The sequence below is a fragment of the Syngnathoides biaculeatus genome, chromosome 9 (genome assembly GCF_019802595.1).
Source record: "Syngnathoides biaculeatus isolate LvHL_M chromosome 9, ASM1980259v1, whole genome shotgun sequence".
In the NCBI taxonomy this organism is placed as follows: domain Eukaryota; kingdom Metazoa; phylum Chordata; class Actinopteri; order Syngnathiformes; family Syngnathidae; genus Syngnathoides; species Syngnathoides biaculeatus.
In genome coordinates this window covers 3,724,478-3,744,771 of record NC_084648.1, presented here as the reverse complement: position 1 = coordinate 3,744,771, position 20,294 = coordinate 3,724,478, and the positions used below count along the sequence as shown (strand labels likewise).

Here is a 20,294-nt window from a genome sequence, read left to right as displayed (position 1 = left end):
TTATTAAAAGGAAAAAAAAATACGGGTTCATGCGTTCAAGAGTTTACAACACCTTATATCACATATTAACCTTATATTCCTTTCAGGTTCACATTTAATTTTATTATTCTAGGTTTAACAAGTCAATAGCACTGCGCACCAGGGCACAACTACAGGATCAATATCTTTTGGCAAGATGTGCAGGATCTGTACGTGAATATTATACATCGAACACAATATATAATTGCTAAACACATCGTTACATACAGTGGTGATTGGCTTTAGCATTTGAAATGAAATAAAGTTGAAACGTGGCTCACGGATCCTTCAATTTTATTTTTAAACGTGGCTCTTAGAGAAGTAAAGACACCTCTGATAAAGGGTGTGAACAAGACATTTAATGTAATTTACTGAGAAGAGCAGAATGAAATACTGAAGTAACCATATGGTTTGCTGAAAAATCTGATGCATATTTAGCATGCAATAGATAAAAGTGGGTAATATTATTAATGCATCGCCAGCAAAAGAATAACAGAATTACTCATACTCTTTTCTGTGTTCCTTCTCTCAGTCAATTCCCATTATTAACATTATGATTTGGTTCATCTTTCGCGTTACATGTGAGTGAGTTGTTATGAGTGGAAATGGGACTCACTGGAGTGTATTTTTTTTTATTGCAGGTGGACTCATAGAGAAAAATATCTGGCTGGTCATTCCTCTCAAGCACTTCCAGACAATTCCCCCCGGAATCACTGAAGATTGTGTCTGAGAAGACAGAATTGAGGCTAAGGTGGGTGTTCAAATCCAACTCCTGCACAATTGGATTAAGAGAGTCTTTGGTCACAATGACTCCTGGGCCTCTTGGAGGTTTGACTGGAGGACTGAGCTCAGGCCCGCTACTTTCACTGTCTTGTCGCGGTTTTGGATTAGATTTTGCTACTGTTTCATGTTTCTCTTGGTTATTGCATTTTTCGGAGATGGCAGCAGGAAGTGTGTCAGTCTTGATTCCCACCCTGCAGCCGTTGTTGACGCTGAGGCGTCGAGATGAGCCATCAGCTGTGGAGATGACACTGCTGGCACGAGGAAGACTTTTAGACGACGTGTACCCTTTGAGCCGCCCTTCTTTTCCCAGCGGATTGGAGAAGCAATTTAGGCAACCGGACATTGAGGACGACTTGCCCTGAACATAAAACACTGTAATTGATGAACAAGATGAAGCCTGGGTACATTCGGTATTGTTGGAGTTAGATCTTAAACTTGTGCTTAATACGCCCCCTGATTCTGATGGTCGACGTGTCCCTTTTCCTTTAGATCCCCTTCTAATGCTCTTTGTTCCTCTTGTGAGCCAAAAGTCCGGGTTTGGTGCAGACTCCTTCTGTTGCGGTAGGAGGTCTGATTCCTGGCTATTTGTCAGAGGGATGTTGAAGGGTTTCCCCTCGTGTGCTGTGGAGGAGCTTTGCTGTGTGTGCTGGGTTGTGGAGGTGTCACTGGGCAGCCGGTAGGAGACAGAGGATTGGCGAGAAAGTGGCTGCTGGACAGGGCTGCTGCCACTTGACCAGGGCTCATTATCCAGGCTCATGCTGAACTCACCACTGCTCTCGCTTTCAGCTCGACTCTGGGTGATGTTAAGCCCTGGGAACATAAGTATTGTTTTTTTTTTCATTCAAGTAGGTAAATCTGCACAATCAAGCAAGATCTATACAGGTGGTTGGAGCAGAAACTCTCTCCAGTGAAGATAATACTGTGGCAGTTTGAAGTATTTATTTACCAACATGATTTAATTCTGCGGTTGCAGTCACTGCATCGTAATAAGAGGTGTTTGAGATAATCAAAGAAAACAAAAGAAACGTGTCAGTGAGATGCTGATGCATTGCAGTTATGTACAAAAGTAAACTGTATATTGAGGTTAACAGAGGTGGAGGACTGACCTAAGGACCCCAAGGAAATATACGTACTTCAGAATGTACATATACTGATCTTTCAGGCATCTGTTGTTATCATGAATACCATAATTTCTGGCCTACAAGTTGCAACTTTTTTCACATGCTTTCAACCCTGTGGTTTATAGCGCAGCGCTCGGGTTAACGTGGGGCTAGCCCTAGTGCGGCACCAGCGTTAGTGCACCTGGTTGTAAGTCTCGGTACACAGAAAGAGTTTAATGCTAGCGCAGCACTAGCGTTAGCGCGGGGTTAGGGTTAAACTTTCTGTATACCGAGGATTATAACCAGGTGTGCTCTGTAGGCCGGGAATTGATCTGACTGATTGAGATCTTGGGAAAGAAACAGATAGCACTGAAAGAGGAACGTATACATCGAGGGGACCATTAATGACGATGATGCATCAGGTTTGGAGAAACAAGATATTCCTCATCAGTGGCTTTATTTAAGACAACGGTTTGATGTTGTCGCCACGTCATGGTTTTAGGAACATGCTGTTTTCCTGAAACGCGAGTTGGCTCTGAAAGGGAATGCTTTTTGTCTAATCAGATTTCCAAAGTGTGACTCTCTAACATGGACTTAGTGTAAAATTGGAAAAGGAAAGAGCGAATGCTACTTCTTAAATAGTAAAAAAAAGTTGATTTGGCAAAATAGTGGCCCTTTAAACAAGTGACATGTAACTTATTTTTGTTCTTCTCACTACAAGCACTGTGGAAGTTAATAAAATAAGGAACGTGTGCACAATTTTTTTTCTCTCATTGTGCCAAGTTTTCAAATCGTGTGTATCTGACTTCTAATACCTGTCAGGGTTTGTATTTTTTTTTACATTTATTAAAGTACAAGAGGTGAATCAAATGTATTCTATTTTAAGTTCGGAGTGGGGAGTATTGTTGTCATCTCTGCAGGTTAGATTAATCTCTCTTTAACAGTGCCTCTGCAAATGTATCATATTGTTCATGGTCGAAAGGGGGCAGCATATCCACAGGTTCCTTAGTCAAGTTTTTTTTTCCTTCCTGTGGTCAGCATGCAGATTAATATGAAACAAGGTCATGATAGCGATTTGATGGATTTACTCTAATTCCCGCAAGCGTAATACATCTGTATTTGCTGAAATCTCTAAACGGCTATTCACAAAGGTTTACCGTGATGCTGCAGCTCGTCGTTGTCCTCAAAACCAGATGGCACAGCGCTATCATTTGAATCCTTGTCTGTAGAGCACAAGCACTTTATAAAAGATACACATTTACGTTCCATAAATTCAAGACTGAAATAAGACAGGATGACAATGAAATGAATGGCTTGCAAACGCCTCTACCTGTCAGTTCAGACACATCCGGGACATCAGTGTAATTGTTTGTGGAGTGGAGTTGGGTGGATGGTTCAGTGGTGGGATGCAAATGAAGTGTGGATAGGATGGATGTGCTAAGGAATGAGGGCAATCGTTTTTTCCTGTTCTTCACATCAGCTTCCGACCCTTCCAGCTCCTCAGAGCTGAATGGCCACTGCTCCTGTCCCAACGAGGCAGAAGTGTACATCAAGCTGCTCAGAGCTGTGATGTTGGACCAGAGAACAGGACAATGGAGAGGTGGATAAGGGCAAGGATATACAGGTGCTATTAGAGACTGAGGCAAATTCGCTCTGGAGAAAAAATGTCCCCGTCTTTAAATGCAACAAATTTGATGCAGTCAAAATCCCATGGATGCTCATGTTATTTGAAAGACTTTGAAGTAAGTTCTGATGTGATGACCATAAATGAGCTGGCAATACATTCTCATTTCTGAGTGAGCAGTAAAGTTACAGGCTATTGTGCCAACGGGCTCAAACACTTGAACAAAGTCCATCTTACACAAGGAACGTTGAATGACAGACTTCACTTTTTCTTTGTTCTTCAGCCTGTTCCTCATACGCGGAAACAGTTTCGGTGTGTCTTTGAACAGACAGCATCCACATAGGTGATAAACAGAGGAAATAGATTGAAACAAGAGATGGGAAAAGAGCAGTACAGATGAAAGGCAGGGTTTGGGGGGGAGAGGGAGTGAAGAGAAACAAGACAATAATGAGCGACATTTTGGTGCATGCAGAGGAAAGCGCACAGTGACTATGCATAAGAAGAGCCAGAAGGAGGCATTGGACACACAGTCATAGCTTGTCGCTAAAAGTCCAAAGTGCAATTAGGGACGTTCATACTCACTGTTGTGCGGCTGCGGTGCTACGGCGTCACCTGCTGCTGTGGAGGTCGAACCTCCAGAGCCATCTGAACTCATGAAGGAGCTGCTGTCGTGACACGAGAGGTGCGCCTCCGAATGTGTTGGTGTGGGGGGGTGTTCCAGTCCCTGGTCATGGCTGTTAGATTTGATCAGCTTCTTCAGCTTGAGAGTGATCCAGTTTCCTCGCCTGTTGAAGATGAACAATTACGAAAAGGATTGTTGACAGAAATGATTTTGTAAATATACCATAGCCTTAACTCATGACCTCACAGAGATAAAAGGGAAAAAAAACATATGCATCATCTACATCAACCAAAAATGTCATCAACTTACCTGCGAGGAGGTGAGGGCTCATAGAACTTATACTGGTCCATTATCTTCTCCTCTAGCTTCTCCTTCTGCCTCCTCAAATCATTAAGTTTGTCACTGAACAAGAAACAGTTGAAAAAGGTTGTTCATTTTAAATTGTTCTCATCAGTGAGGACTTGGCTGAATCACAATGCCAGGCATTTTGTTTCATAAAACTATTTCAGAAAACTCTTCAAAGAAGGCACTTTAAAAAACGGTGACTGAAAAGATTGGATAAATGTTGTCTGTCACATCCATTCCAAGTCATCGACTGTCTGATCAACAAGAGAGAGGTTAAATTCATTTGAAGGTACCGAACAATGAGGGATTTAATTACGGTCTTGCTCAGATAGATCTACACCAGCAGAAGAATGATTTTTGTGTTCCCTGTTAAAACGTCCAGAATAATTTTTGACCAGTCACAACTTTTAACAATATAAAAAAATGTCTTTTTTTCCTCCCCAAGGCCTCCATCTTGTTCACCATTCGAATGGTCTTTTCTGTTTGAATGTAGTATGATCATCACCAGCTCGTGTTGCTTACATATATTGTCGCTCCTCTATGTGAAACAGATCTTTGCTCTCCATCGTCTGTTCCAACAGAGTTCGGTTCTGCAGCATCAGTGTGTCAATTTGACTCAGAAGATGGTGATTCTCCTCTTCCAGGTTCCCCTTCAACTGGCTCAGTAACTAATCACACAAGCCAGCAGCGTGTAAGAATGCAGTGCAAGCCCATCAAAATAAATCAGTGAACAAAAGTTTTATGTAATCCTGAAAAATGTCACACTGTGCATGTTCAGATCAAGCGTCCACACCTCGCACTGATTGGTGAGCTTTGTGGAGGTGATATCGAGTTGCTGATAGTCCTTTTTGAGTTTGGAAAAATCAGCCTCCAGCCAGGTGTGCGCCAGCTTGCTCTCATTTAGTTGGCTCTTGAGCTGCTTGTGCTCTGCAGTCAGCACCTCGTTGTCGTTCAAAAGCTGATGATAAGTTTGGTTCAGCCTGAGCAATAAATTGGAAATCAGCTTTTGTTTGTCTTACTATGTAAGCCCAGATCTGTCCTCGCCCTGACTGTTGATCTACCAGAGACCCCCCCACCCCCCCTCCTTTTCTCACCAGTCTTTCTCATCCCGAAGCCTGCAACATTCAGCGGCAGCGCTCCGATGATTTTCCTTTTCCAGACTCATCCTCATCTGCTCTTCCTTCAGGGCTTTTTCCAGATCTTCTAATTTGGTCCGTTGCTGCAACAGGCTGTTGTACCTACAGTAAATATTCCAAATTAAATAACGAAACAAATGCAAACATGTCTAATAAAATGTCAGTATTGGCAGTATCAACTCCAGTTCAAAACTATACCCCTGCAAAGACATATTGCCCATCTTAATTGCCCATAGGTGTGATTGCAAGTGTGGCTGTTATCTGTCTCCATGTGCCCTGTGATTGGCTGGCACCCAGTTCAACGGGTACCCCGCCTCCTGCCTGAAGATAGCTGGGATAGGCTCCAGCATACCTGTCACCCTCGTGAGGATAAGTGGTGCAGAAAATGGATGGATGGATGGATATCTTTATTTTAAACATATACAGTATTTGCTGTGGTTACCCAACTTGGGAAGACACTACCTCCTCAACAACCTTCAATCAAATATGTGTCCCATCTCTTACTGGTAGAGTATATCAGATCAAAGTATATCAAAGTTAGCTGGGCTACGGTATAGAAAATGGAGAATCATTTTTTATAGCATCAATTTTGTTTGGATTTTCACCCAAACGGTGATGTGTAAAATTCTTGGAACAGTGTCTAGCTATTAGAGCAAACCCTGGTTCATCACATCGAAATAATCCCAGGCTGTGAAACGGTATGCTCCTTTCCTCTCTGAACCAATAAAGGGAGTACTATATTTGTCATTGGCACAAGTAATGAATTTAGGTAAACTTATCACAAAAATTGTATTGTATTGATGTGAAATTAAAAATGTCAAAGTGACTATTGCATGCGTCTGTTCAATAAACGACTATAGAATTTCCAAAGAAATAAGAGATTGAACCTTTTTCACACTCCTTTTTTTTCACCTGTCCTGCAGTGTGCGATGCTCGAGCTGCAGCGTCCGATGGGCATTTTTCAGGCAGCCGTGTTTCCCCAAGAGGACCTCATAGTCTGTGGCTTGCCTCTCGTGTAGAGCCGCCAGGCGCTCATGATCACGTAAAAGCTGTTCATGAGCGCCACGCAGCTCTTCGCGTTCACGGGCTGCACCGTCCCTCTCGCTTTCCGTACCCGCCTGCTGCTGCTGCAACTGAGCATTCTGAGCCATCAGGGAAGCAATCTGGGAGTTTAATGTGGATTTTTCCACCTTGAAAAGCAGGGAGTTGTGTTCATTTGAGTGTAACAGCACGGTACATATGTTCTACATGCACGTTGATGCGCCCTAAGGGGGGCTTGTACCTGCAGGTCAGCATTGTGTGTCTGCAAAGTGGTGTTGTTCTCCTGCAGGGAGGCAGCTTGCCTCTGCAGGACGAGGATCTGAGCCAGTTGACTGTCGGACTGACTCTCCAACTGCTTCAGATGGGCCTGCGTAGCCTGGCGCTCTGTCTCCAGTGTTGCATTCTTGAAAAAGGCGAGGAGTACAAGTGTGATGAAGGGAACTGGTTCTATTATATCTATACTCATTTCAGAAACTGAACCGCTGCTTACACTCCTCTCTACTTCAATCAGTCGGTCTTTAATATTCAGGAGCTCTTTTGTGGCTTCGTGGCTTTCACGCAGCCATTCACTCATTGCCTTTCCATTGTCTCGGAGTGGGGAGGTGCTGGATGCAGTCATCTCCTCCTCCTGCTTTTGTTGCAAGGCCTCATAGCTCAGTTTAACCTGCATGGTGAAGCAGAGTTGAAATCCCTGGAACTGGACAAAACCACAAACCGATTTCAGCAAAGTGTTGTAACTCACAGTTCTGAGCTCTTGGCGAAGCTCCTGGTTAAGGGTCGAGGATTCTTGTAGACGGGCCTCCAGCACAGCCATTTTCTCATCTTTAATCTGAATAGACCGCTTCATGCTCAACTCTAACTCTGACTCCAGCTTATTAAACCTGACGCATGGACAATAAAATATTTAAGATACAGTTGGGGGATGTCTGTTTCCAATTTTTAAAAGAGGAGCAATGCATGTACACCTGTGTTCGGCCGTGTCAGCTTCCACAGATTGCTTACGCTCTCGGTTGCGAATCCTCAGCTCCTGCTCATGGGACAGACGCTGGAGTTCATCTTCTCTCTGCCGCGTCCTCAGTTTCTCACTAACAAGCTCCTAAAGTCAATCAACCACCCAGGATTAATGGATAGAAAATGTGGATGCAGTACAGTATATACTTCATCATTTTGAAAGGTTTATAACATTCTATATTCCCGATGATTCATCAGTCCATCCTTAAATATGTTTCTGTTTTTGTCAAATAAAAAAAATGTAAGGTATTAATTTCTCTCAGATAACGATGATTTACACTGTACAAAACTATAAATCAAAATGTTTGTTCTCCTTTCCCATAGTATTTTAGGTTTCAAAGAATCGAGCCAGAGCTTGGTTAAATATACTGATGTACAATCTGTACAAGATGAAGTAAAATTTAAAATGTCAAACAAGATTATTTATGGCAGCACTGTGGCTCAGCTGGTAAAGCATTGGCCTCACAGTTCTGAGGTCCCGGGTTCAATCTCAGACCCGTGTGCATGGGGTTTGCATGTTCTCCCGTGCCTGCGTGGGTTTCCTCTGGGCACTCTGGTTTCCTCCCAAATCCCCAAAACGTCCAACATTAGTTGGACACTCTAAATTGCCCCAAGGTGTCATTGTGAGTGAAGCTGTTGGTCTCTATGTGCCCTGCGATTGGCTGGCAACCAGTTCGGGGTGTACCCTGCTTCCTGCCCGTTGACAGTTAAGATAGGCTCCAGCACTCCCGGTGACCCTTGTGAGGATAAGCAGCAAAAGATAATGGATGGGTGGATTATTTTCTAAATTAATAATATTCTGTTATGGATAACACAGTCAGGGAAGTATTCATTTAACATAATTTTCATAGTGTTAATTATTAATTGTTGTGGTGCCGAACTGCACTTCATCACACTGAAAACTGTTTATAAAAAACTTCGTTACTTAGTTTAGCAACACGATGTGTACTGGATGCCTCGCTCAGCAAGATACAATGACGTTCTGCAAACTATAGCCACAATACTGTAGTGGTGACAAAACTCAATGTTGAATTCATATTCTGTGCAAATAAATTCTGTGCAAATAAATTTATATAAAGTACATTTTTCTCAAGATAATCAACTAGCAAGACCATTATCAAAAGTATTCGGAATATACAGCATTACGGTAATATTGGAGCTTCGACTTTTGCAGGTATATATAATATTGAGGCGTCACCAATGGTGTAGTGGTACATGTCCCTGACTTTAGTGCGGGCAGCGTGGGATCGATTCCCGCTCAGTGATGGTGTAGATATATGCGATGCAATTGACTGGCAACCAGTTCGGGGACTGATCTGCCTTTCACCCGAAGCTATCTGGGATGGACTCCAGCTCTTCCGTGACCCTTGAATAATGGATGGATACTTACCGGTAATATTGTGGCCTGTGAGTGTGCTGTTTATGTAATAATGTAATTAAAAATTCCATTATGAGTCAAGCTCGGAGTCACTGATCACAGTACACATGCCTGATTTTGATGTAGGCTGCGTGGGATCAATTCCGGCTCAGTGATTTTGTCAATATGTGGCCTGTGACTGACTGGTGACAAGTCCAGGGGGGAGTCTGCCTTTCACCTGAAATTAGGTGGGATAGCCTCCATTACTGCCCCGACGCTTGTGAGGATACGCGGCTTGGAAAGTGGATGGATGGATGGAGTCAAGCTCCGAGCTGATTTGTATTTAGTCTCCTTGTTACCTCTCTAAGCGTGTCCAGGGTCCTCTGGTCAATGTCGGCTTGCTTGGTCTGTTCTCTGTTGTCTCTTTCCAGCTTTTTGACCCTCTCAGCAGTCTCCCTTAACTCCTCCACCTCCTTCACCAGACAGCGCATTTCCCTTTCCAGGCTCGCCATGCAGACATTACTGCTATCTAAATTGGCTTCTTGAATTTCAGTCTGACATGGAAGAAGTTTTATTATTTGTTCAACGATGGCAAATACACTACTTAAAGTCAAGCAAGCTTGCACTTACTTGTTGGTGCAGTCGTCGATTTTCCTTCTCCAGTTGCCTCTTTACCTTTTCCAATGCTGCTGTTTCTCGTTCCAAACTTTGCTTCTCTAGTTCCACTTGCTCCAGACGGCGCACTGTAATCCGGAGTTCCTCTAAACTGGCCTGGAGGCTGTGGTTATCTGCCTCCAGTTCTTGAACCTCAGCCTCCAATCGTTGGATTTTTCTCTCTTAAGCGGAAGGATTTGAAAAAAAAAAAAAGTAATGTGAAGACTTCAAGGAGTCTCCTAAATAATCCCCCCATAAAACCTACCAGTGTTACCAAAGGAAGTTTGCAGCTGTTGATTAATGGAGTCCAGGGCCTTGCATTTGGCCTCCAAACGCTCTGTGTGCTTGTTGGCATTCGCGAAGAGTGCTGGCAGGCCCATGAAGGTGCAATCATGGCTAGAGCTGCTGCTTCCTGAGCCACGAGAGGGATTGTTTGATCCAACAGAATGATAGACAGCGTTGTGACTATTTTCAGACACTTCCAGGTCAGACATAACTGCTTTGAAATGTTCTCCGCTGTCGGTACCCTCGAGCTGTCCTTTCTCCTGAATATGATGGGCTGCATTAGCTGAGAGGTGGACATCTGTGTGGACTTGCACTGACTCTTTGTATTGAGAATCTGTATTGGATAATTTCTGTTTTACTGCATCTATGCTGTCTACATTTCTGCAGTTCTGCTCATGTGAGCAGGGAGTTGCTGACATTATGTATTCTTTTGTTGATGATGTCCACTTGTCAGTGCAGCAGACCACCTGGTGGACGCGATCCTTCTCAGGGTTGAGACAGTGTTTGTTGGTCTGTGCGTTGTTGTGAGTACAGACATCTCTGAGTTCCTCGACGGTCTTCAGGAGACTTTGGTTCTCCTTCTCTAACTTCAACAGTCGACTACGAATCCGCTCGCTCACCTCGTCACGGACAGTCTGCTGCCCTAAATAGAAACATATTGCATAGTCGAGGTTTTAATAGAAACTATCGAATGTTGGATTTTGTTTTGCTTATACAGAGTAAGCATTTTCAAAAATCTCTGTTTGAATGGACTGAAAGTATCCTGTTAGGCTACTAGAATTCGGTACTCACAAGCAACCAAATGAGCTAAAGTTTAAAAGAATATGAATAAAAAACTGGCTTTCTCAACATATTGTTCACATTGTGCACATTTTGATTTGTAATTCTACACCACTCGCTAGCAGTGTCAATCAAAACAGCAACACATTTGTACAGGACCTTGCTAGCTAACACTACTGTACTTTGGAACCACTGATTATCATAGACCTCTAATTCATAGCTATAAGGAACTTCACAAATGGAAAACGTTACAAAGGTTCTGTTTATTGTCTGTTAATCCAGATTGACTCCTTAACATGGATTTAGTATAAAAGTATCAATTTCATATCAGAAAATACTTGGTTTTGTCATATGGGTGTCCAGAAAAGGCCCCTTTAACATCTACTTCTGTTTGACCCAGTTTTGTATCCACTTTGTCCATATTTGGCTAAGAACGCTCCCTTTCCTGTGATTGGTTGCCTTCGTGTAAGAAGACCCACTTGTGAGAGCACATGCTGGTTATGTCGGGAGACGTAGGTGGAGAGCTTTGCTAGGGGCGTAGACAAAATTCGAGACCTCTCAGTAGAAAAACTCAGGAACGTGTGGACGATTTTTATTGACACTTCACATTTTTTACCGAGATACCATAGAGACACTATTACATCTGAAATACTAGACTTGGTAAAATATGGCACCTCTAAAGTCCTCATGACTAACATCACTATACATTAAATAACAGCTCTTACCCTGAGCGTATTCGGTGGTCTTCGATAGTTGTTCTAACTCCCATCCCAGGTGCTGAGACTCCTCCATGGTTCTCCTCTGTGCTAAACACAGAGTCAAGTTTTCATCCTGCAGTTCCTCAATGCATTTACGATCAGCATCCCTTCCCTGAGGTGTAGGTGCACATTGTTAAGCTTGTTAAGATCAAGAATATTAAACTAATATATTTCCACAACTCAATTTTGCTTTGTATGAAATGTGAAGCCGACTATTACTTGTTCCATCTCATGGATCCGGACCTTCAGCAACAGGTTGTGCTTCTCCAGCTGGTGAATTTTATCTGAGCGTTCCCTCCAGCCTGCCAGTTGATCTTCTAGCACCTCTTTGGTTTCCTGCAGCACTCTGTTATCCTCCTTGAGCTCCTATGGTACGCAAGGGAAAAACCTTTACCATCATGTGAAATATGAAATGGTGACAAAATGGTGTTGTTCCCATTTTCCTTAAATTGTATAAAAAGTGTAATATGCAAGATTATTACAGTATTGTACATGCAAGAATCGGACATCAAGTTATTTATAGTTGTTTTAACCTCCACTTTGGCTTTGTAAAAGTCCATCTTGTGCAGTTGCTCCCTGTAGCGTGCCACCTCGCTCTCCAATTTATCAGCTTTGATCGCTCGCTCTTTCAGAGCATCCAACTCATCGCGGTAGGCGCGGGCTGCTCGGGCGTCTACAAGCAGCTTCAAGTTCTGATGAAGATTCGGACAGAATCAGGTTTTCAGATAAAATAGAAACGGATATTACAGTGACAGTTGCCACTTGCAGTTGGCATCAGAGTTATGTTATGAGGCCATGACCAAGGTTGAGCATGCGGCACCAGTAATTTCACAGGATTGAATCAATCTGATTTCAACCTTTTGCTAGAAACACAGGTTGTGTCAAGATTAAAACATGCTCCCTATAAGTATCAACATGTTTTGTAGTACAGGTTTTATGCCATGTTCTGCTCTCTTTTAAGGGAAGGACAATTATCCTTAAAATCACTTGCATTAAAGCTGATTCTGATTCTAAAGAGGTATTGAACCAGTACTGGCAAACTGTCCTTCAAAACCTGAAGAGTAAAACTGTATTGCTTGTTCATTGTTTGTATAAATGTTAATCTGTGTCAAATAATGTATAATTCAGGTTATTTCACAATCAGTAAGGACAGCTTTGCTTCAGTGTTTTTTCCCCAAACCTCTTGCTGGATCCTCTTTAGCTCTGCTTCCACGTTCTCAAGCTCGTGTCTGCTCTCCAGTATTTGTTCACTCTTCTCTTCTCTGCAGGTATGGACAGAGTGCAGAAACACACGGACACATGATGAGATCCCAAAAAGAACCTCTTATTTAAAAAACATACTACATTACTACAATCATGTCAGTAACATTCAAGGGTTTACACAAAATAATTAACTTTTTTTCTGCATATATGCTACACATTGGCTGTGTATATGCATGGAAATTGTGGCTAGTCAAGTTCAGAAGAACATTTGCAAGGATTCATAGATGGAAAAAGAGAAATAAAGAAATAAAATAAAACACAAATGAAAGAAATACATTAGATGGTGGTTGTAGAACTCTTGCGATCGGGGTTAGTGTGCACGTGCATTCATGATCTGCAGGGGCACAAAGCCAATGTGGGTCAGAGGTACAGTACAGTGCACAAGCACTGAAATTGCCAGGCAGGCTTTAATGTGGGCCAAACTCCCCGGGGCATCTCTTATCCTGCAGTATCTCTCTCATTCAGTCACTTTTGGAAGGTCTCCAGAGGAGAGACAGCTTACGATAAGTCCCATGCAGCAAGCCGTGTGCCCCACAAAACACACGATTTACTTTTCATTTTCCAGTCTACATATCAATTTCTGAATATTTTCCATTTATTGTTGATAAACAAATCATAAGAAATATCTCTTTGATTTTGTCAAACCAAGTTGTACATTATCATATTGATTTAGCTCTAAATGGTAACCCAAAAGGAATAAATCTGAAATTGATTTAAAATTACTTTCCAAACATTGGGTTATTGTTAGGATGAAAAAAAAAATTAAATCCCAAATCAGCTGTTAAGATACTCACAGCTCTTGCCGAAGTCGTCTGATCTTGGCCTTAGAGTCGGCAAGGTCCACCACCAAGTGTTGCTGAGTTCCCGCCTGCTGCTGTTGCATGCTGGGTGGATAGATGGCGGACTGTGGGCTGGATGAGCTACAGAGCACACGAACCACCCCTTCCCTCTCCTGCGTTAGCTCTGCTATAGTCTTAGAAAACAAACGGACATATAGTATATTGTAATTACAACAGGTAGCATCTTTAGTGGGGGAACAAACCACAAGCATTCCCTTTTCACTCCTGAGAATTCTGTCCAGGATTTACAAACTAATGGAAGAAACAAAAATTTAGTGTCTATTGGAATCCCCCTCCACCCATTTGTGAGGCCACGTGTCATTGTTGTACAACAGAACCGGCCGGGTTCACAATTTCTTTTGTAGTTCATTATAAATTCTTTGATGGGGTTGAGATGAAGGGTCTCGGGTTCTTGCACAGTGAGCGCATCCAAAAAGGTCTTTATGCCTTTGGTGAGAAATGAAGTTCTGGTCTCATCAGAAACATTTGGAGTAGATCAGTGCCACGGATTGAAGAGATGATTGATTGCTTCAAAATTCATGCTTTACCTTGTTGAATACGAGAATTGTTACTGGATGAATTTTTCCTTTTATGTACAACCAATTCCAATTCACCGCCCAATTACAGTTGCATGTTTGGAATTCTTAGCTGTTTTTTTTTCCCATGCACATTTCCAACAGGTTTCGTGATTTACCTCCAGATGTGCGTTTCTCTGGTCCAGCAAGTGCTGAAGATTGACAGCCACGGTCTTAGCTACAACTTCCAGCTCAACAGCGGGCATGTCAGTGGATTCCAACCAGTGCAGGTCTAGCAAGTTATCTTGACCGTGGGTGAGCTGGAGAATTTTTGGGGTGGGAACAGTTTGGCCGTGAAGCGCGGTGCACTCATATTGGCATTTTGTAATTATCTACAGTACGTAGTAGTTGGTTTTAGGTTACTCTTGCAAAAATCTCAATGAAAATAGAATTTACTTAGTATTAAGTGAATGATTTTGAAGAAACTCAATCTAGGTACCTCTTGAATGTGTATAGCGATGGCCGCTTTCGTGTCAAAATCAAGCGTTTGGATTATTTCAATGTACCCCTCTTTCTTCTCACACTGAAAAAGAAACAAACATATGATACTTTCTGCTTCAGCTAATGATGTGATCAGGGACAGAACTGTATTGTCACAAAGCATTTGCTGTACATTAGACATTCGCATATTAGATAACAGACAGCTTTCTGTTTACCTGGACTGCACATCCCAGGAGTAACAGCAACAGTTTCTTCATTTCCAACAGACTTTGCTCTGTTGGAAGTAAAAAGAGAAAAAATACTTAATACTGAAATGTTTAAAAACAAATATAGTAAAGGAGAAGTCAATGGGATTTCTATGACACAGTGTCTTATTAATTTGGGTTGTGCAATATTAGTGGGAAAAGTGTGTGTAAGTGTTAAACTCTGTCACCATTACGGCGGTGGGTGGGTGGAATGGGGTTTGTGGGGGGGTCTGATTAAAGGCAAGCTAGGTCATCCCCATTGAGAGTGCCCAGAAGTCGGTTCCATCTGATCCGTGGCCCTAATGAGCACAAGCACGATGAAAACAGGCATGGACACGGATGACATACCAGTGGGAGGAGTCCTTGAAAGCAGCAGCACGTTTGGAAGAGGAATCAGAATCAACTGTCTCAGGTTTTCCTTAAAAAGGAAATGTCAATTAAAAAGATGAAGTAAAAGATAACACATTCAGTATATCGATTATGTATTGTGGCGTAACATACAGTAGATACAGATGCTCGTGGGTACTCTCTTTAATTAGTGTAAGAGAAGTAAACCATCTCTGCCGTCATGACAATGTCAAAATCGTCAAAACAGGCTGGATAGAACCAGTTCAAAATCAAATATCGCCTACATTCATGAATTTCCATTCAACAAAAACTTTGAAATATAAAGACAGTATTTATATGTAAGCAGCACAAATGTATCTGGAGTGTCTACCCTGTCGGTTGACTTCTAATCAAATATGTAATTAGACATTCTGCTGAAGATGCTTCTGCAGAAAATGTGATTTCTGCCACATCCCTTAACTCCAGAATTTAAATGCACCATCCTCCTTCAAAATGACATTCTTGTAATCTCAGCAGATTTGAATGCAGGGCAGTTTATCTCAAACTGCGGTTAATTAATTTGACAGAGGAGGAAAAGCCCATCCTCATCAGCTCTGATGTGTGTCACAGCATCTCGTGCTTAAAATTGGCAGCTCTGAGAGCTCCGACTGCAGCAAGACTCCTGCGCTCCAACTGCTCCCGTGGGTCAAATACGGGGTCTGAGGACAGAACTGACTCTGTAGGGAAGCGAGTCAGACCAACGATTTGATTTGCGCTTGTTACCCAGTGCGTGTGGGCAAAGTGGAGGTGAAATTGAAAAATCCAAAGCAGATGTTCCAATGTACTGTTCCGATGTTGCGGGAGGGCTTAGCGGCACGGCGCTTGGACGAATGCCGGACAAATTAAAAAGGGAGGAACTCACCAGGTAATAGGTTTTGATTTGCTGGACAAGAAAGGTCAAGTTGTGGACCCTCTGACTTGGATCCTTTCTCAATTTGTTTGCAGCTTGAGGTGTGGCTGGAGGATGTCTGAGAGTGTAGTAAGAAATAGAAACAATTTTCAATTGATTGTCTCTCTAGCTAGAACTATCAATGTAGAACATACTAGCTACAACACTGGTTCTAAACCGTTGCCACCACGCGACCGGCAATTTTGGATTGTCACTGAGTTGTTACCCACTTTTACTTAAGTTCGAGGCAATTAAAAACATTTATTATTTAAAAATAACTTTTGAAAAAAGAGGAATATCAAATGCTTGCATGTTTAAAATGCTTTATTAAGAAACTGAGGATAAACAAATGCAAGTACAAAATCGTATATATTTAGGTACTAATCACGGTCTTTTTTGTCAGGAAACTTCAAAATCAATAATTTGTCCTCTTTTTAAAAAATGCAGTTTTAACAGTCTGAATTATTTCATACATTTTTAACTAGCCTGTTGGCGACCTGGCCAAAATGGCTGAATAACTCCCTTTTGGGTCCAACACCCTCCACTCTAGATCAGAGTGTACTTTGTTCAGTCAAATAATGATGATATAAATAAATACGATAATTACATCTTGTTCAACCTCTGATGAAAATACAACAAAACATCACTTTGAAATTGAAATTGTGTGTCACAGCTGAGAAAGTCCAGCCAGACTGAGAAAAAATTACTCTAGTTAGCACGTCACAGCACATGACAGCATCCATCCTTCCATTTTCTTAGCCGCTTATCCTCACGAGGGTCACGAGAATGCTGGAGCCTATGCCAACTGTCCCGGGCAGGAGGCAGGGTACACCCTGAACTGGTTGCCAGCCAATTGCAGGGCACATGGAGACAGACAACAGTCGCACTCACAATCACACCTAGGGCCAATTTAGAGTGTCCAATTAATGTTGCATGTTGTTGGGGTGTGGGAGGAAACCGGAGTGCCTGGTGAGAACCCACGCAGGCAGGGGGAGAACATGCAAATTCCACAAAGACGGGTCCCGGATTTAACCCGGGACCTCCGAACTGTGAGGCCAACGTTTTCCAGATGTGCCACCGTGCCGCCCACATGACAGCAAGAGGGAGAAGAAATATAGAAATATAACGCTTAAAGGCTGTGAGTTGCATAGGAATGACCATCACAAACAACATCATGGGAAATAACCGATTTGCTTTCCAGTTAATTGATTGCTCACACATCCCAAAAGTGACAATTAAGTGACTCAACAAATTCCAAAAATTGTTGCTGGCTGCCATATATGCAAAGCCACAGTTCATTCAATTTTATTGATGCCGACTAAGAGCATGAACCTTAATTGATTTAATTTCATCTTTTTTTTTTTAACCCTTCAGAATTGTGGATGGAGATGCAAATATCGAGGTTATCTTGAATCATTTGACTGCGCTGGATACGCAAACAACAATATTATTGCACTCAGAACTCACATAGTGCAACTGCTGTCAGATGCTCATTCATGAACACTCTTCAGTCTTCCTATCGCCACCCTTTTTTTTTTGCCCCATTTCTGTCCCACCCCCTCCCATCTGTGTCCAAATGCTGCTAAACCCCAGCAACATCTCTTTAATCCCAGAGGGTCTCCCAATCCAAGAGATTATCCCACCTCGACCCCCCGCCTCTTCCCAGTGAAGTCTTTTTTTCTCTCATGCAGAGATGGTTACTGTGACACTGGTTGATAAAATCGCTAAATGGACGTTTTCATGTCATGGTTAACAAATTGCAAGCGTTCCACCGCTTTACTGGGTTATCTGTTTTACCCCTCACAAATAGAACAGTAGTGGTACTTCCTAAAACCGTACCACTTCCAACAGACCACCAGTTTTCCAAGGGTGGGGATAATTCCTTTAGAACATACGGTGCTCAAACCATAATCCTTTAAATAGCATCTCGACTAAATTTATTTAAATTTAAATCTCATCTGTCTCGGGAAATCCAAACTTCATTGTTCTATATTTGAGACTATGGAAGAAAAATAGCACTAAACTAACTCTGGTATGTTTACTTTTTTTTTTTTTTAGCTACATGGTATTTGCTGTACATTCTGAAGGTGTTTATTAATGTGCACTGTGCTGTCAGAATAAAGTGATACATGAAATTAAATGAAATGAAAAAACTTCTGGACAAATTGTATGACGTCTCATCTGTCTATGTAGTATTTTATCTAAACTTCATGAGTAGTAGTAGTAAAAATTCACCCGACTGGTTGAAAAACTCGGGTGCACAATTTAAATGACGAGATCCTACCAGTTTTTCCACTACTACATACTACTTCGCACTAGTAGGACAACTTCCATCCTCACAAGGGTAACGGGAAAGCTGGAGCCTTTCCCAGCTAGCTTCGGGCGAAAGGCGGACTACACCCTGAACTGGTCGCCATTCAGGCGCAGGGGAGATATCGACACCATCACTGAGTGGGAATTGATCCCATGCTCCCCGCACCAAAGTGAGGCGTGTGTACCACTACACAATCAGTGATAGTAGGACAACTTGATAAGGACATGGTACGAGTGAGGCAATACTGTGCACTTGTTGACATCTGCGTGCTATTAGAACTATGCTGGAGGTTAAATAACCGATTTGTATAATGTCATGAGTGGTACATGTGTCAACTAGTTCTGTTTGCCTCACTCGTAGCATGAGGATGTCTCTGTTGTATGCATAAGTAGTCCGGCTAGTGTGGAAAAATTTAATATAGCGGTATTTTGTTGTTGTTGTTGTTACATTTTACTAGTCGCCCAATACGCTAGTCTTTTTCCTTGTGTGGTCAATTTTCTTACAGTGAGATTAAAAAAGAGCCTACCTGTACGTGGTCTTTAAAATGGATATGAGTGACACTGATAAACAAAGCCAAAACATGACTTACATTTGGCTCATGACTGAGTTCAGAAAAACCCCATCCAGTAATTCACTGAAGTCCACGTGCTGGTCTTCGTCACGGGAAGCAAAAGTCTTCACCTGCAGAGAACCAGGTGATCATTCACGTCAAAAAAAAAAAAAAAAGCCCCCCCCCCAGCGAATGAGTGCCTCACATACCCAGGTGACAAGTGGGCTCATCATGAACCTCTCCAGGAAGGCCACAAAAGCACCACTTTCCATCTTCGCTCAATAGGGTGTCCAAAGTGTTTCCAGTGGGAATCCCGACTCACTTAATTCGCTACTCCAGTTGGTATCTTCAACAAATGAGTTGACGATGCAGTGCACACTGCAGGCATCCTTCGCTGATCCAAATGTTGCAAAGGCTTGTGGTGCCACTTCCTCCTTTCCTGCTTTCCTCACCCACAAAGAGTTGCGATGACTCCCGAACGTCTACAGAGTTTTTCGCCATCAGCAGAAACGTTATCTGTATAATCCTGAATATTTTTTTTCTCCCTCGGCATAATCTCTTTACCATGTCGACTCTACCCCCGCCCCTCTCTGTTCTGATGTTGCTCTCGAAACTGTAATGTACTACATATTAACGAATTTAGTTTAATTGTCACATCACAAGTCGCCATGGAGATATTTTAGAGTCCAAAGTATTCGAGGCTTGATGGTCCAAGCCCACAGATAACATCGCTTCTCTCAATTGTTTGAATGTGTTAAATTGGTCCTAAAAAAAAAAAAAAAAAAAAAAAAAAACCCCGCCACCAGTGGATCAAAATTGATTTACATTGGCACTGGACTAAAAACGCCTTGAGTGGTCCAACACTGCCACGCTGTGTTCCAATCTGGGAACTCCACAAATCACCCCCATAAACGGATTTTATGGACTGCACTGTGATGCATCCCAAACAAGGGTTGGATCATTCTAAATACTTCATGCAGGTCAGGCGCGTCCAACCTTTTGCCTCCGAGAATGAAAATTCGTGAAAATGGGGGTGGCAGGGCTCACTTCACCCTGTGTTTTCAAAAAATATGCTAAATTCAGAGAAATATGATGCAAAGCAAGGTCTACTAAGCAGTAAAACATTTTTTTTAAAAGTGCTTTCAACCGCTCGTTGGTGTTAATGTTGACAAAGCTAATTGTTATCATTAAGTGAATAATCTATTTTTTATGAAAAAAAAAAACACATTGATTTTCCAATTTTTAAAATTACTTACTCATAATCTCCGAAAGGTAAA

The 20,294-nt window shown here is 42.2% G+C and overlaps 1 protein-coding gene across 6 annotated transcripts; it reads right to left on the bottom strand.

Moving 5' to 3' along the window:
• Positions 1-88: 88 nt before the first annotated feature.
• LOC133506215 (girdin-like) lies at positions 89-19,745 on the bottom strand. 6 transcript variants are annotated; one of them, XM_061830135.1, is made up of 29 exons: positions 19,227-19,745; positions 19,057-19,148; positions 16,127-16,232; positions 15,226-15,295; positions 14,848-14,906; positions 14,631-14,714; positions 14,311-14,451; positions 13,572-13,750; positions 12,695-12,776; positions 12,048-12,206; positions 11,734-11,880; positions 11,482-11,626; positions 9,957-10,619; positions 9,668-9,873; positions 9,397-9,591; positions 7,635-7,765; positions 7,412-7,550; positions 7,160-7,333; positions 6,911-7,072; positions 6,541-6,818; positions 5,587-5,730; positions 5,286-5,472; positions 5,015-5,160; positions 4,457-4,549; positions 4,108-4,310; positions 3,763-3,843; positions 3,232-3,465; positions 3,059-3,124; positions 89-1,611 (listed from the first exon to the last, which is right to left on the bottom strand). In XM_061830135.1, the coding sequence occupies exons 1-29, from the start codon at positions 19,287-19,289 to the stop codon at positions 551-553; spliced, it is 5,490 nt and encodes a 1,829-aa protein (XP_061686119.1). In that variant the 5' UTR covers positions 19,290-19,745; the 3' UTR covers positions 89-550. The 6 variants fall into 6 exon arrangements, with proteins under 6 accessions (XP_061686119.1, XP_061686120.1, XP_061686123.1 ...); XM_061830136.1 differs by having other exon boundaries at positions 9,966-10,619; XM_061830139.1 differs by lacking the exon at positions 3,232-3,465.
• Between the last annotated feature and the right edge of the window lie 549 nt (positions 19,746-20,294).

Coding starts and splice junctions, on each gene's coding strand:
- LOC133506215 (XM_061830135.1), bottom strand. CDS start 19,289: ATGGAAAGTGGTGCTTTTGTGGCCTTCCTGGAGAGGTTCATGATGAGC. Junction 16,233..19,056: donor AACTCAGTCATGAGCCAAAT/GTAAGTCATGTT, acceptor CTACACTCTCAG/ACATCCTCCAGCCACACCTC. Junction 5,161..5,285: donor AGCTCACCAATCAGTGCGAG/GTGTGGACGCTT, acceptor TTGTGTGATTAG/TTACTGAGCCAGTTGAAGGG.